Source organism: Vombatus ursinus, unplaced genomic scaffold (genome assembly GCF_900497805.2).
Source record: "Vombatus ursinus unplaced genomic scaffold, bare-nosed wombat genome assembly UNPS02004423.1, whole genome shotgun sequence".
NCBI classification, from domain to species: Eukaryota; Metazoa; Chordata; class Mammalia; order Diprotodontia; family Vombatidae; genus Vombatus; species Vombatus ursinus.
The window spans coordinates 1,036,739-1,053,319 of NW_020944201.1; the positions used below are offsets into that span (position 1 = coordinate 1,036,739).

Sequence of the window (16,581 nt, forward strand, 5' to 3'; positions counted from 1 at the left end):
CTGTCTGTCTCTGTCTATGACAACCTGGTGCATTTATCCCTGATTTTCTCTGGAGCCTTAGGTGCAGTGTTCACTGAAGGTTTGGGTGACAGTGATCATCCCAAGATCAGCACCAGGGACATTCTAACCCCTTGGGCATTCCTACCAGACCCTGGTCATCAGTGGTCTTGGTACCATGGCAATGAAGAAGAAGACATGTCTCCCTCAGGATGCTCACTAATGGAACAATTAAGAAATAGACAAAGATGTGCCCAATGAATGGTAGGAGCTATTAGAGAAAGAAAAAAGAGATTGCTTAAAAAAAAAAAAAGAAAAAAAGAAGGCATCCTGAAGGAAGTGGGACTAGAAGCCTTGGCCTTTATGCATAGGTTGGGTTTGGAGAGCAGGAGGGGAAATGCTAGGGCATTCTGCTACCCTGATATGTTTGGGGAGGTCTGAATGTGGTCAGCTAGTGCAATATTCCTTATGTGAGGATGTGAGGGAGCAAGGGATGCAACTATTACTGGAATTTTCCTTCCCGAGACTGTGGTCTTCCTTTATGAATTGGACAAAGGGTCAGCTATGAAGCTTGGAGTAGGTGAGTTGATGGTTGTGGAGGCAACTGATCAAGTAAGCATAACAGACTCTCAGAATCTCTGAGGTGGAAAGCACCCCAGAAGTTCTGCAGTCAAGGAGCAGGAGTGTTCAACCTGACCATTGGGCACCCAGCCATCAAGGCCTGCAATAAGGAGAGCTCTACCTGCCTACCCAGCCCATACCTCTTTCCAAAGAGTTCTAATCCTTAGCAAGTATTTCCTGACATGGAACCAGCATACACTCCCCTCAATCTTCCACCTACTGGTTCTAGCTCAGCCTTCTGGGATCAACCAGAACATAGCTCATCCCACTTCCTTGTGACAGCCCTTCAAATACTTGAAGAGAGCTCTTATTTCCCCTCTGAATTTTCTCTTCTCCAGCCCTTTCAACTGAACTTTGTGTGGCACAGTCTCTATTCCCCGAAACATCCTGGCTGTGCTTTCTCTGGTCGTGCTCCCACTTGTCCATGGCCCTCCTAAGATGCTGTGCCCCAAATGAAACTCAGCACTCCAGATGAACTCAGATTTTCCTGACTCCAGGCCCAGAGCTCAATGCAGTGCACCAGCACATTGGCACCTTTTGTAATCTGGAAGTCTTAAAGAGTCACCTGGGTACACTAAGGAGTTCAGTGATTTACCCAGGGTCACACAATGTGTGTTAGAGGCAAGATTTGAACACAGGTCCTCTAATTCCAGAGCCAAGGCTCCTTCTGTACTGTGCTTCGGACAAGGGGAAATCAAAGAAGGCTTCTTGCAAGAGTTGCCATTTGATCAAGCCTTTGTCAGCTAGGCAGGAATTCAGCAGGCAAAGAGGAGGGACAACATTCCAGGCAGAGGGGACAGTACTAGCAAAGTCAGGGTAGATGGTATAGTCAGGGGTTCAGAAAAAGGTCTACTTTGACTACAGCGTAGTATGAGGGAGAAAACTGATAGGAGATAATGCTGGACAGGTCCTTCTCATTTTAACCTTTGTTCCATTTAATTACAACCATAACCCCCCCCCACTCCCCCCCCACACCAATTGTTCCAAGTGTAGCCATGAACATTCTGCAAATCCTGTAGTATTCGAAGCTGTCTAGTTCTGCCATCTGCTGGCTGCCTGGGGAACTTCATGGGTTGTCAGTGATGGTTAAAGAGATGCAAGTGTTTGAGGACCACAGGGATTTGCAGTCTATATTCTCCTCAGGATGCCAGGCCCTACCTGACAGGAACAAGGGTCAAGCATAGAAAAAGCTGAATTCCAACAAAGTGTGGCATGGGTTGGGAGCTATTCGATAGCTAGAGAATGACGGGAAAAAACAAAAACAAAATCAACCAAAGAAGAATGAAATCCTTGTAATTGACTTGCATAGAGAAGCAACACAAATTCCCACCTTGGCCATGTCCAAAGACAAATACCTCATTCTGCACCTTGAGTTTATTGCCTTGGTCAGGAGGTGTCTTCATGAGCTTTCAAAGGTCACTAAGAGTGACTCGGTCATCCCGTCTACCTGTTTTCAGGTGGTCTATGAGTTCTCTGCGCATCCATATCTATCTCTTGACATCTCTCCGTTTCCCTTATTGGAACTGTTTCTCCATATGCCTTCAGAATTGAATTCCCAAGAGCTTCCTGTTCCTTCTGGGCTGATGTCCTCTCTAGGTTTTATTCCATGAGATCCCATTTCTCCTTTCTCTGAATGTTTCAAAATCTGCTGTCCCCAAATCTAGGGTGTGTAGTCAGGCAGACGAAGACTTTCCTTTCCTCTATCACAGACTCCAAACTTAAGTGAGCATTTCCCCTCAAGCTTCTCTCCATTTCTACTTTATCGAATGGTTCCTCCTCATTGGCATGAATCAGATGCAGAATGTTCCCCTCGTTGACAATGAAATTTTCGTTAAGGAGGGAGGTATGTTCCAACGTCTGTTCTCTGGAACCAGTACTGGTGTCTGGCTTCTTTTTCATGTTCATTTTATTTACTTTATTGTTGTATCACAACAATAATATTACACATATTGTTCTCCTGGTTTTTCTTACTTGCTCATGTGAACTGATGGAAATCTTTCCATATTTCTCTGACTTCTTCCCATTTGTCATTTCTTTCAGCGTCATAACATTTTGTTCTATTCATCCATTTCCCAGTTGATGAGTAGATACTTTGCTTCCTGTTTTTTGCTACCAGTGAAAGTGCTGCCCTGAATATTTTGGAGTGGATGACGTTTTTTTTTTCTGTCTCATACCTCTCGGTGTAGTCTATGCCAAGGCTTCTTAAACTTTTTCTACTCGTGACCCCTTCAGCGTGACCCTCATATGGGGTCTCGCGTTGGACTATGCAAGTAATGGGATCTCTAGGTCAAAGGGTACAAACAGTTTAGTCACTTTTCTTTCCCATGATTCCAAATGGCTTTCCTAAATCTTGTTAGCATTCACAGCTCCACCAATAATGTATCAATGACCCTTTCTTTCCACAGTCTCTCCAATGTTGACTCTTCCTATCTTTTGTCCTCTTTTCCAATCTGATGGGTAGGAAGTGAAATCTCAGAATTGTTGTAATTTGCATTGTACCTTATCATGAGCAATGTATAATTCAAAGTTTTCATATATTCATTAGTAGTTTACAGTTCTTCTTTTAAAAACTTTTTGCGAGTCAGATGTGGTGGTACCCACCTGCAATCCCTACTACCAGGGTGGCTGAGGTTGGCAGGTTTCTTGAGTTAGGACTTTCTGAGCTGCTGCTGGCTAGGCCAATTGGATGGCTGCGCTAAGTCTGACACTAATCTGATGAAGGCCCAAGGAGTGGGGAGACCAGGTTGCCTAAGGAGGGGGCAAAGCAGTCCAGCTCAGAAATGGAGCGGGTCAAGTTTCCTGTGCCCATAAGTAGTGGGATCTGAGCCATGAGTGTCCCCTGCACTTCTAGCCTGGACAAGACAGGCAGGCCCAGTCTCAAAAAGCAAAGAACAATTTATGTTCATATCTTTTGGCCACTTTTATTTGTGACCTGTCTTGCTTGGTCTTACATATTTTTGTCAATTCTCTATATAGCCTAGATATCAGACTTTTAATCAGAGACAACTGAAGGATTTTCCCCCCACTTAATATTTTCTCTCCTATTTGCACTGAATTTATGCAAGATCTAAAAAATTTGATGTCATTGAAATTGTCTGCTGTGTATTTTATGATCACTTCTATCCGTTGTTAGGTTAAGAATCCCCTACCCTTATTCTGCCCACTCACAGTTGTGAAAGGTACTTCCTTTCTGCTTTCTTCTGCTCTCCTCCATTTTTTTTGAATGCTGTGACTTGTTATAAGCTTTTTTTATAAGGTCAAGAGTCTATTTGGAACTTATTGTAGTAATGACTGACATTTCTTTAGTGCTTTGAGGATTACAACACGTATCTTACATACATTAGCTCGTTTGAGCCTCATAACAACCTTGGGAGAAAAATGCTGTCATTCTTAGTAATATTTTATCCATCAGGAAATTCATGTTCATAGTAGTTAAGTGACTTGCCCAGGGTCCCACAACAAGGACATATCTAAGGCAAGATTTGAACCCAAATCTTTCTAATTCCAAGTCCAGCTCTAATCTCTCTTCTGTGTCATGCTAACTCTACCATACTCTTCCTCTCCCTCTTTCTCCCCCTTCTAAATCCATCCTGTTCCTTTTGAGTTTTTAAAATTATACTTAATTTGTTTAAATATATTTGTGCATCCTTTAAGTATGTTTGGCTTATATCCTCTTTCTTTGGAAAAGCTGTATCTTTCTGAAGCCATAGCCTGGGTCTTGTGCCTCCAAGTATCATTGATGTTTCTGAGGACAATTTCCCACCTTACATTTGGGTTCCTAGTGGTTCTGCTTTGCTTTGGGCATTTGGGTGCAGACATGAGGCCGTGGGTTTTGTGAACTGGCTTGGGTTCCTAGTGTGATGGCTATGTGGATGTAGTTACTTTTTCCCTTGTCTTTCCTCTTCCTTTAAAGACTTTTGAATCAGACTGTCCCAACTCCAGGAATACAAATCCCTTGTTAGGTGTACTCCGTCCCTGGGTAGAAAGCAGGTCGTTTCAGTGGTTAAGATTCTGAAATCCGGAGGCAGCTAGGTGGCGCAGTGGATAAAGCATGAGCCCTGGAGTCAGGAAGACCTGAGTTCAAATCTGGTCTCAGACCAGACACTTGACACTTACTAGCTGTGTGACCTTGCCTCGCCAAAAAAAAAAAAAAAAAAAAAAAAAGATTTTGAAGTCTGAGTGTCCTTCCCCAGATAGACTCTTCATAACCACCCACTGCTCCGAATTATGCCCTCTGGGGACTAAGTAGAATAAATTATATCCCTCTTCTGCATTCTGGTCCTCCAAATACTTGAAGACAGTTCTCAGGTTGCTCTATCCATGTGTCTTATGTTCTCCAAGCAAAATATCACCAGTTCCTTTATTGAGACCCTTGAGAATCTGTGGGATGCGATTGACAAAACAATGGCTTTGGACTAAGGACCTGAGTTCAAATCTCATCTCTACTGCTTAGTACCTGAGTGACCTTGAGCAAGTCCCTTCCCCTCCTGGGGCCTCAGTTTCCTTCTCCAGATCTCGGGTCCCAACCATCCAACTTACCCTCCTCTGGCTGTTCACTAGCTTCCCAATGCACTGTGGAACCTAGAAATGAATAGAGAAAGAGCCATTTGAACACAGAATGTCAGAGCTTCCCACAGATTTTCAGGGCTAAGGGAGTTCAGAGAAGGAAGAGGTCATTATGGTCTGGAATGACTACTGACTAGCTGTGGGACTTTGGCCAAGTCATTTAATTACTCCAGGCCTCAGTTTCCTCATTTGTAAAATGAAAGGGTTGGACTAAATGGCTCATCAGGTCCCTTGTAGCTCTATAGCCTGTGATCGAGGCTTTGAATGTTGAATGGTAATGATGATGATGATGATGATGATGATGATGATGACAATAACAATAGTAAACATAAGCAACTCGTATTTCTTCAGCCTTTTAAGGTTTCCAAAACCCTTATCTCAGCCCTGTGAGGTAAGGAACACACCTATTTTTCTATTCTTCCAAGATGGTGCAGTATTTGGAGTTCAAATTCTCCCTCGGAGACTTGGGTCTCTGTGTGACCTTGGGCAAGTCACCTCTGTGAGTCTCAGTTTTCTTGGTCTGTAAAATGGTGATAATAATCACCCAACAGACTCCCAAGTCTGTTGTGAGGATGATTCATGTAAAATGCTTTGCACACCTGTACAGAGTGTCCCAAAAGTCTTAGCCGCTTTTAGCTATTAAGGCTTGCGACTGCACTGAGACTTTTGGGACATCCTGTAGACATTGGAGAGGCTATTTTTCCTTTTTTTTTCTAGATGAGGAAACAGAGGCCCTGCCAGGTTGTGACTGACACAGGATTTCACAGATACTGAGTCTTGGGGCTGAGATTTGAACCCAGGTGTCCTTATTTCCAGTCAAGCATCTGGTTGCCGTGAAGGCCGTTGTGATGCCTCTGCACACTTGCTGTTGACTACAAAATGAGCCCTGGGGATGCGACTCCCGAGTAAGACAAGTCACATTCTTCCCTTCACTTAGGAAGCTTATAATCTCATTAGGCTCTCAAGGCCTAGTGCCCAGAACAGCCAGACAGGTCTTTCAGTTGGGTGACAAGGAGTTCATTAAGGAAGTTGATCACATCAAGTGGCCGTAATGGGGCACTGTGGCCAAAGCCAGTCTCCAGCAAATGGAGTCAGAGCATGTCAGCAGCGCTGGAAGGGCCCTTAGGACACAGGATGTCAAGTATCTGAATTACAGAATTTTCTTGCTGCTGGAGGAAGGGACCCAGTGGCTGCCTGGTTCAACTCATATAATATACCCCCCAAAGTGCCCACCTAGCCTCTGCTTGAAGCCCCCCTGGGGAAGGAGAGCCCATCACCTCCCGAGAGTGACCCTCCCACTTTGCCCAGAAATCAAGCCAGTATTTGCCTCTCTGGACCTTTCACTAACTGCTCCTAGATTATAGGTCTTGAACTAAAAGAGACTTTAATGGCCATCTGCTCCCTCTCGCTCTGCGTCCCTCATTTTTACAGAGAAAGAAACTGAGGCCCAGGGAGTTAAGGTTATTTGCCCAAGCTCTCACAAATAGTAAGTGTCTGGGAATGGTCCTCTGTCTTTTGAACCAGAGCTCTGTGGCGATTAAAAAGGTTCGAGAGACATAATTGCTGGGTAATTTAGTCATTTAATTAATAATGCCAGTATTTTAATAAAAGGATGGTCTTACACCAAAGACAATCATGGCGCTGGCGCACAGTTTTTTAATGTTCTTTGAAGAGTAGGTGTTCCCCAGGGTGCCAGTCAACTCTGATTGGTTGACAATTAATGAGAGAATGAATATTCCAGACTTGAACTTTGATTAAATCATCTACTTCTTAAGTTAGTCCCAGCCTTGGGCAGCTCATTCAAAGAATTTATCCCCACCCAAACCTGAGTAGAGCACAATGGCTACCCCACCTGGGTGGGGTCTGAACAAGAAAGTTAGTCCAATCTCATTATCAGCAATGTGCTTTAAGAGACTTAACTTTTAAAATTGGGACTTTAGAAAAAGGGGGAGGGGGACTCTGGATCTTCCCAAATTATTGGTTATTAATAATCATTTCTCTCAGCTCTTTCCACCATAGCAGGAGTTTGGGTCCCCAAATGAAAACTACTGGTGTGAAGGGGTTCTTAATAAAAACAGGTCACCAAACTTGACCCTAGAAAGGTGATGAAAAAATGTACTTCCTTTTTTTCAGAGGTGGAGGTCTATGGGTGTGGAATTCTGCATACACTGTCCAACATGGTTGGTGCGTGGCTTGGTTTTGCTAAACCTGATTCATTTCTCTCTGGGGAAGGGATAGATTCAGAAATGAATGTGATGCAAAAAACAAAAGTTCTCAGTTAAAATAAGAGTAAAATTAGTGAGAAGTTATATGTTTAGGGCATTATGGTTTACACAGAACTTACTCTGGCACTGGATAATGGAAAGAGCTCTGGGTTTGGAGTCAGGGAACCCAAGTGAGAGAGAAGCTTTAGTAGTCCCTGGCTCTGGGACTTTCAGCAAATCACTTGACGTCTCTGGACCCCCCTTCCACATCTGTAAAATGGGTTAATGACATTTGTGCAATTTAGTTCTGAGGGTTATTATGAAGAAGTTCCTTAATAAGTCCTGCTGACAGAAAGAACTGAGATTTGTTGTTGTTCTGAGTTCCTAACCCTGGCATGATGGCATGGTGGATAGAGATTCTTCCTCGAAGGCAAGAAACCCTGGCTTTCCTGTGCTGGTGACATCAAAGCCTAGGCCCCATAAGGTAAGCAGGTAGGAAGAGATCAGTGCTTCCCTCTCGGAAGCCACGAGGCCTCTATTGTATGTTGTAGGAGAATTAATAATAGTTGAATCTGTTAATAATCTCCCTCTACTTGAGGCAGCCTTCCAGAAAGTTTAACAGAAAGCCAAATAGTAGAGTCGGGGGCCTAGGTCTCAATCCCAGTTCTCTGACTCACTGACTCAGACAAGTCACTCCCCTACTTGGGGCCTTAAGGATCCACTCTGTAAAGGGGGGGGGGGGGGTGGCGATAACTCAAGGCTTTTGTGAAAAGTGAAAGAGATACTAGATGCCAAAGAGCTTTGAGAATCCAAGTGATACTGATTGGGCCTGTGACTGCTTTGATGGAAGGGACTCCCAGTTAGGAAATACCCTTCCCCAAGGCACGTCGCACCCCTCCCAATCTGGAACTTAATCTGAGTTGCTTAAAGCACTGAGAGGTTAGGCGATTTGGCCTGGTCACACAGCTAGTATGTGCCAATGGGGGAAATTGAGCTGAGGCCTTCCTCACCAGGAGGCCAGCTCTATCCCTTCCACCATCCTGCCTCTCATAGCTCTACAAAATCTAGATGAGTATATAGTTATCCCTTCCACGCCGCTACTTTCCTCCTTGGGGTTTTGATGTATCGCAGGTCGGCATAAGACAGTAAATGGGAATTTGGGGGGAGTTTTGCGGAAGCCCCAGACAACACGTGAAGACCAGCAGATGACCCAGGAAAATGTTTAGAAACTCAGAAATGCAAAAAATATACATATAATATCATATAATATCAACATGTTATCCTTTAATACCATATTAATTCAGAGCACTTCTCTGGTACAAAGGGAGGGCCAAAAAATTTTATGTGGATTTTCTAGATCGCGGGGGTCCTGCATCCCTAACCTGCCCCCCCCCCCAGGGAGGGGATAACTGTATATGGATAGGAGCGATAAGGCCTACAAGCTGGGAGGGACCATTGAGCCTAACCCCCATATCATACCCAGAAAGCTAAGGGGCCAAAGGAGGTGCCGTGACAAGAATGGCAGAGCCCCGTAGCTTTACCCCAGGCCCTGTGGTTCAAAGTCCAGGGCTCACTCCTCTCTCCCAGGCTGTGTCCCCGCCATTTTCCTTTTGCTTTAGATGCCTCCCTCACCTCCCTACCCTCACTCTCACCCCTTACCCACCCCCTACCTTCACACCCACTAGACTTGGGAACAGATCAGTAACAGACATGTCTTTGCTTTTCAGCCATCTTGCCACCCTCCTCACCCATCACCATCACCACCGCCCTTCAAGGTTTTGGATCGATGCCACTCTTTACCCCTTTCTCAGAGCATCCCTATGGGGCTGGACCAGGTGGGCTGGAGGAAACGTTTGCTTCTCAACCCAGGTAGGTTCCCTCAGGTCTTGGTGCTTTGGACCCTGTGCTGTGTGGGCCAAGATGTAGCCTGAGGTCTAAAAGGAGGGTCCCTCCCCTCCCCCAATAATACCTAGTAGTAATAGCTTGCATTGAGTAGCACCCACCATGTATCAGGGACCGTGCTGAGTGAGTGCTTTACCAATATTACCTAATTTGATCCTCACAAGAACCCGGCAAGGTAGGTGCTGTTACTATCCCCATTTTATACTTGAGTAAACAGGTAAACCAAGGTGAAGTGACTTGCCCAAGGTCACCTAGCTAGTAAGTATCTAAGGCCAAATTTGAACTCAGGTCTTCTTGATTCCTGGGCAACTAGGTAGACAGAATGCCGGGCCTGGAGTCAACTCTGGGCAAGTTACTCCACCCTGTTTGCCTCAGTTTCCTCATCTGTAAAATGAGCTGGAGAAGGAAAAGGCAAACCCCTCCAGTATCTTGGCCAAGAAAACCCCAAATGGGGTCACGAAGAGTGGGACAGGACTGAGCTACAACTTGCTGAGTCTAGGCCCAGGGCTCTTAGCTCTCAAGCTGGAAGGGACCTTCAAGGTCATCTAAACCAACTCCCTCATTTTACAGAGGAGGAAGCTGAGGCCTTAGGTAGGGGAGTGATAGGGGAAGAGAGTTTGCAGAGTTGGGAAGTAACAGGTAGAATTTGATCCCAGGTCCTTGGACTATGGGGACCAGATTTTTTCAAATGCAAATCCCTCTGGGGGATGGAATGACTCCCAGTCCCTGAGTGGAAAGCAAAGTGCCAAAAGCAGCCTTCTCTGAGGAGGGCCAAGGCGGACATTTAGGGTTGGCCTTGGGCTTCCTGGCTATGAGGGGAAGAGCCAGTATGTGTAAGAAATGATGACTCACCAGAAGAGGGAAAGTTTGAGTGGTTGGTGGAGATCCAGCAGAACCCAGAGTGGCAGGAAAGAGAGCAGGCTTAGAGGCAAGAGGGCCTGGGTTCGAGTCCCGCCTGTGAGAGGTCCTTGCTGCATGACCCTGGGCAGGTTCCTGACCCTTTCAGTGACTCAGGCCCAACTTGAAGCCTCAAAGTTGGAGAGCAGGAGCTGAGAGGTCTTAGTGGAGGGAGTTTATTTTCTGAGAGCTCCTCACACCAATGAGATCCCACATCTGGCCAGATGAAAAAAGAGAGAGAGAGAGAGAGAGAGAGAGAGCCTAGAATAATAATTTCCATTTACATATTTTGATATAAGGTGTACAAAGGGTTTTCCTCACTACAACCTCGTGACCTAGGCAGTGATGCTATAGCATTATCCATTTCCATTTTAGAGGCAGAGAGATGGAGGTTCCAGGGAGCCTTTAGATTGTAAGCTTCCAGTGGGCAGGGGCAGTCTTTTGTCTCTCTTTGTATTGCCAGCCCTTAGCACGCTTCCTGGCACTCGGTAGGCACTTAATAAAGGTTTTATGACTCATTGAGAAGAAGGAAGGGATCTTTGTCAAGGTCACACAGTGCTAAGATTTGAACTCAGCCCCCTATTCCAGGTCCAGTGCATTTTTCTGTTATATTACCACATACAGAGTGTTCAGAGGAGGGCGCCCAGGATGGTGAAGGACATCCTATTAGGATCAGCCAAAGGAACTAGGTGGGTTTCACCCAGAGAAGACTCAGAGGGGCGCACATGAGTGCTTTCTCCAAGTATCTAACGGGATATTGTATGGAGGAGAGGGATGAGCCTGCTTGGCCCAGAGGCTAGAACCAGGAGAAATGGGGGAAGGTAGAGAGCAACCAGTGTAGGCTTGATGTCAGGAAGAACGTTCTAACAGTGAGAGCTATCCTCAAAATGGGATGGGTCGTCTTGGTTGCCCCCTCCCTTGGAGGTAAGCTGAGACCAGATGGCGTCTGAAGGGGGACTCTTGTGACGCTGGAATTCAGAGATGCTGTGACTTGCTCAAGATCATCGATGGCACAGGTGGATGGGGCCCTGGACTTAGAGTCTAGAAACCTGTATTCCAATCCTGTCTTAGTCACTTACTAGCTGGACAAATCAGTCTCTGTGCCTCAGTTTCCTCTTCTGTGAAATGAGAAGGAGAGATGTCAGACTAGATGACTTCTAAGGTTCCTTCCCACCCTAGATCTATGATCCCATGTGTGACCTTGGGCAAGTCACTTCCTCTCTCTTGGCCTCAGTTTCCCTCCTCTGTAAAAGGGGAGAGGGGCATAGCCTAAATGGCCTCTGAGGTTCCTAACAGCCTTACCATTTTTTTATTTGGTGACCAACCAGGGTGACGAACTCAGGAAGCAAAGGCCTATCTCGAGAAGGTTGGCTATCAGCTGATGAATTTGGTTATGGCCACAGCAATTCAGGATACCCCACGTGAAGACAGAGAATGCCTCTGGCAGCCTGGATGAGTAGGTGAATGCCCACTTAGAAATCACAGGGTCTTGGGGGCAACTAGGTGGCATGGTGGATAGAACACCAGCCCTGGAGTCGGGAGGACCTGAGTTCAAATCCGGCTTCAGATACTTGCCACTAAGCTGTGTGACTCTGGGCAAGTCACTTAACCTCATTGCCTAGCCAAAAAAAAAAAGAAAAGAAAAAAAGAAATCACAGGATCTTGAAATATGGAGCTAAGTTAGAGACAAACCCACGTGTTTCATGATTAGAGACTGGTCCTCAGAGGGGTCTCCAGAGTGATCTGGGGAGGCAAGAGCTGTCAGGGAAGGCTTCCTGAAGGAGGTGGTGCTTGAACTGAGCCTCGAAGGATGGGCAGGGCTTGGAAGAGTGGAGGGCAACCCAACAGAACTCAGGTGGAGGACAGTGGGATGGGCCTCAGACTTCCCTTCCTGGGTGCTGGGGAGAGGGGCACTACTTAGCCTCTGGATTCTTGCCTAGTATTATAGGAAGATGAGAGGCTAAGGAATTAATGGATGGAACCTTCTCCCTCCCCCTCTCCCAGAACTCAGGAAGAGGTGAAGGAGAGTGATGGGGAAACTGAGCCCCGAGACAATGTGAGAGCTGGAAGGGAGCCCAGCACATCACAGTTCAGTGGCCACGCCTCTGCTCAAAAGATCTGACCCTTGTCCTACCACTGCTGCTTCCTGTGTGGCCCTGGGCATGTTCCTTGCCTTTCCTGTGTCTCAGTTTCTTCCATAGAGTGAGTGGATTAGACTAAGAAACATCTAAGGGCCCTCCCAGCTCTGGCATTCTGGTAAGGGCCATTTTAACGCTGAGATGCTTTGAAGTTTGTGGCTCACTCCAAATTCCTTCCTTCCCCCGAAGTTGACAGGCATGTTCTCCACAGGCCTCTGTTGGCCCTGGGGAAAAGCAGAAACTGTTCCTAGCATTTGGTCAGCTACTACTACCCTTATGCCCACCAGAAGCTGGCAAAGGTCTCCGGTAGAGGGCCCAGTAGGGATGGGGTTAATCTCCAGTCGCAAAGGGGATGTGTGTGAGGGGTGTTATTTATAGGTCTGGGGTGAGATATGTGCCCCTGGGAGCTGGCAGGATCTGCCACCATCACCATCACTATCACCTTAACAGCTTGCTCTCACCTTGGGGATATAAGTGGCTCCCACGTAGCAGCTTCCCTTCTCGAGGTCCCAGCCAGACACCCTTGGCTAAAAATAATCCTGGGGAGGATGCTGACATCAGGACCCTATTTGGGAAGCCAGTTTCTATCAGCTCCTCCTTTCTTGGGCCTGCTCCCTCCTCCTTGAGGTAGATAAGTGCCCACGCCTGGCCAGTGTTGAAGAGTCAAGGCTGTACTCTTATAGAGATGATTATTACTTATTGTTATTATCCATAATTATATCATGGATAATTGTGTTGTTATATTAATCCTATTGACTATCTATACTATTTATGATATAATAATAATAATAATGTCATTTGGTGTTTCTGTAGGTCTGTAAGGCCCACAGTATACTTTTTACACATCAAGCCCATGAAATAAATAATGTAAGCCTTCTTTTTTCCATTGGGAAGATGTATCACAGATCTGGAGAGCTGGAAGGGACCTCAGGGAACGTGGAGTCGAACCCTTCCCCAGAAGGAACGTCCCCTATTACATCCCTGACAAATGGTTGTCTGGCCTCTGCCTGAAGCGCTGGCAGTCCCTTCAGCTTGGGGCCCATGCTCCTCTGTCCACTGAGCAAGAATTTGCTTCCCTGTAATTTCTCCCCACTGCTCCTTGCTCTGCCCCAGGGGGACAAGCAGAACCAAGCTAATCCCTCATCCACTCGACAACCCTTCTTCCAGCATTTCTAAGCACTACCTTCAACCCATAGCAGGCTTTCTATTCCCCTCAACGCTGGCCACTCTCCATTGGATGTGTCCTGGCATCCATGAGAGAGCCCAGAACTGTAGGTGAGGTCCAAGCCCAGGGCCAAGGGCTGAGGGAGTTTCGTTGCCATATCCCTAGAAGCCAGCTTTGACTCTCCCAAGGTAACCGAAGCTCACGTTAGACTTCACTGCTACCGTTTCGCATCCGCATCCACTGCCACGTTGCATTGCTAACTCCCGTGGAGCTTGCAATCCGCTAAAAGCCCCTGATTTCTCTTTTCAGACCAACCAGCATCTAACCACATCTCTATCATTCTGTGTCTTTGAAGTGATTTTCTCGAACTCGAGTGCAAGACTTTACCTTGACCCCCATTGTTTCATTTCATTTGATTCAGCCAGGTTCTCTGACCTGTTGAAATCTCTTTGGATCCAGACTCTGTCATCCCTCTATCTCTCCCTCCCACCTTAGTCAGCTGCAATTTTGATAAGGCTGCCAGCTCAGCCATGCCTTTATCTAAAGCGTGGCTGCCAATGTTAAATAGCCCGGGCCCAGCACACATCCTTAGGACATTTCATTGGATACCTCCTGCCAAGCTGATATTGGACTTTTAATGACTACTCAGTGAGATTGCTGGTTCATGCAGCTCAGACTTCATCTCATTGGGCCATGTCAACTCCACCCTACTCCCCCCAACACACTCCATCTTTTCCATAAGAATAGTGCAAGATAATTTATCAAAGGCTTGGCAATAGTCAGGGTAAACTGTAATGACCACTTTCCTTTGATCTGTGGGTTCAGTCAGTCTGTGAACAGTAATCCTCTCTAACTTCTCTGACTTATGACTTTCTGGCCTCCACTTGAAGACTTGGCCAGGCCCTGGACTTGAACTCAGAAGTTGTGGGGTCAGATCCTATATCGGACATTTACTATGACCTTGGGCAAGCCATTTTCCCCTCCCTGGGCCTTAGTTTCCTCCTCTGTAGAATGAAAAGGCTGTACTAGATGACCTCTGGGGTTCCTTCTAGCCCCAAATCTAGGATTCTGTGACCTTATGACCCATAGTTAAAGGTATAACTAAGATTTTTTTCTCCTGGGACAAAAACAGTTGACTGGCTCTCCGGGCCGTCTCCTCTTGCCCCCAGAGAGATGAGGTGGCAGCAGCAGAGGGTGAGGTTGGATGGGGAGATACTTCAGGGGCCTAGAGCTTCTGCAGATAGGGGCCAAGCTGCTTGGGGAAAAGGGTGAGAGTTCTAGAGAGAGCCACAGGAATCCTGACCCAAAGCTCCAAGCTTCTTCCAAGAAAGGGAATTATTCCCCTTTACCACGAATTTTGCTTGAGTAGGCAGGAAAGTTGCTTAGATCACCCCTTTTTTCACCTTCCCCCCAACTTTGAAGCTAATAAGGCTGGTCTGGAGTATGAGGGGTGGGTGAGGTGCCAGCCTGGGGCACGTTGGACCAAGAGACAAGAGATGCAGGGACCAAGGAAGCATGTCCCCCTGGGTGTCAGCCCACTGTAATGACCTCTGCCCCCACCCCACCTCCCAGCAGAGTCCTCATGTACAAAGAGTGGCATGCTCCGTTCTGGGCCTTTTGAAATCATTCTTCCTAATGATGGGTTTTTCTGAAGGTAGTTATGTGGGCAGCACAGCCCGTCCTCAGCCAAGACTGTGCTCAAGGGCTGGCCCAAGGAAGATGACGAATCAGCCCCAGGGGACATGAGACCGGGAGACTTGGCTGGCAAGCTTGATCAGGCGGGCGGGTGTTGGAAGATGATTGAGGCTGTTCCTCTCCCTCCAGGATGTCTCGTGTCCCAGAAATTGGGGCCCCAAGAGAGGAGAAAGGAGATGGGGCAGGAATGGTTTGGACAGGGGAGATGCTGAGAATGCTAAAGAGGTAGTGTGGTGCAGCAGCTCAACAACCAGCCTTTGCTCCAGAAAGACCTGGGTTCCAGTCCTACTTGCAGCACATCCCGGCTAGGTGACACTGGGCACAGCACTAAACCTTTCAAGGGCCTGGGTTCCAGTCCTACTTGCAGCACATCCCAGCTGGGTGACACTGGGCACAGCACTAAACCTTTCAAGGGCCTGGGTTCCAGTCCTGCCTGTGGCACATCCCAGCTGGGTGACCCTGGACACAGCACTAAACCTTTCAAGAGCCCAGGCAAGTTTTTAAGAACAGAAATTGCAGAGAAGGGCCTGATCTATATTAGTGGAAGGAGTTTCCCCATATGGGAGTTCCCTATACCAATAAAATCACAGGTCTGGCTATAATAACAATAATACTAATAGTACCTAGTATTTATATAGCACCTACTATGTGCCAGGCAGTGTGCTAAGCTCTTTACAAATATGATTTCATGTAATCCTTACAACAACCCTGGAAGGTGAGTGCTGTTATGTTCTTCATTTTACAGATGAGGAAACTGAGGCAGGCAGATTAAGTGACTTGCCCAGGGTCACACAGCTAGTAAGTGTCAAGAGGCAGGATTTGAACTCAGGTCTTGCTAACTTCAGGCCTAGTGCTCCAGGCACTGTGGTGCTCCCCTAGTGGCCTGTAAGAATGACATACTTTTCTAGTGCTTTAAGGTTTCTAGTGTAACTTCTGCCCAATGTCCCTGTGTGGTCTAATATTATCATCGCTTTTCAAATGGTGAAGGTGAGGCTCAGAGAGAAGTGACTTAGCTGTGGTCACACAACTCATAAATGTCGGTGTCTCCCCTACCATCACGTCAGTACCCAGGAAAGGGTTGGAGGATCCTGGAGGTAGAGCTAGAGGAGAACTTAGAGATCATTGGGGCCCACTCCTCAGTTTTACAGATTAAGAAACTGAGTCACCAAGAGATTAAGTAACTTGCTCAGAGTCACTCATCAAGTGTCCAAGGCGAGATTTAAATCCATCTCTGATGTTCTCTGCCCTAAAGTTCCCCCCCCAGCTATGATTTTGTATGTTCTAAGGGCCCTCCCAGCTCTGACTTTCCCTGTTCTAAGATCCTTCCCAGCTCTGTCATCCTCTGTTCTAAGTCCCCTCCCAGCTCTGACATTCCCTGTTCTAAGATCCTTCCCAG

The 16,581-nt window shown here is 46.7% G+C and overlaps 1 protein-coding gene across 3 annotated transcripts in view; it reads left to right on the forward strand.

Moving 5' to 3' along the window:
- ARHGEF9 (Cdc42 guanine nucleotide exchange factor 9) overlaps nt 1–16,581 on the forward strand; it is a 277,350-nt gene that overhangs the window by 40,988 nt on the left and 219,781 nt on the right. For all 3 annotated transcript variants that reach the window (XM_027836028.1, XM_027836022.1, XM_027836035.1), the window contains exon 4: nt 9,116–9,257. In XM_027836028.1, the coding sequence (XP_027691829.1) occupies nt 9,116–9,257 (142 nt within the window). The remainder of the gene's footprint in view (nt 1–9,115; nt 9,258–16,581) is intronic.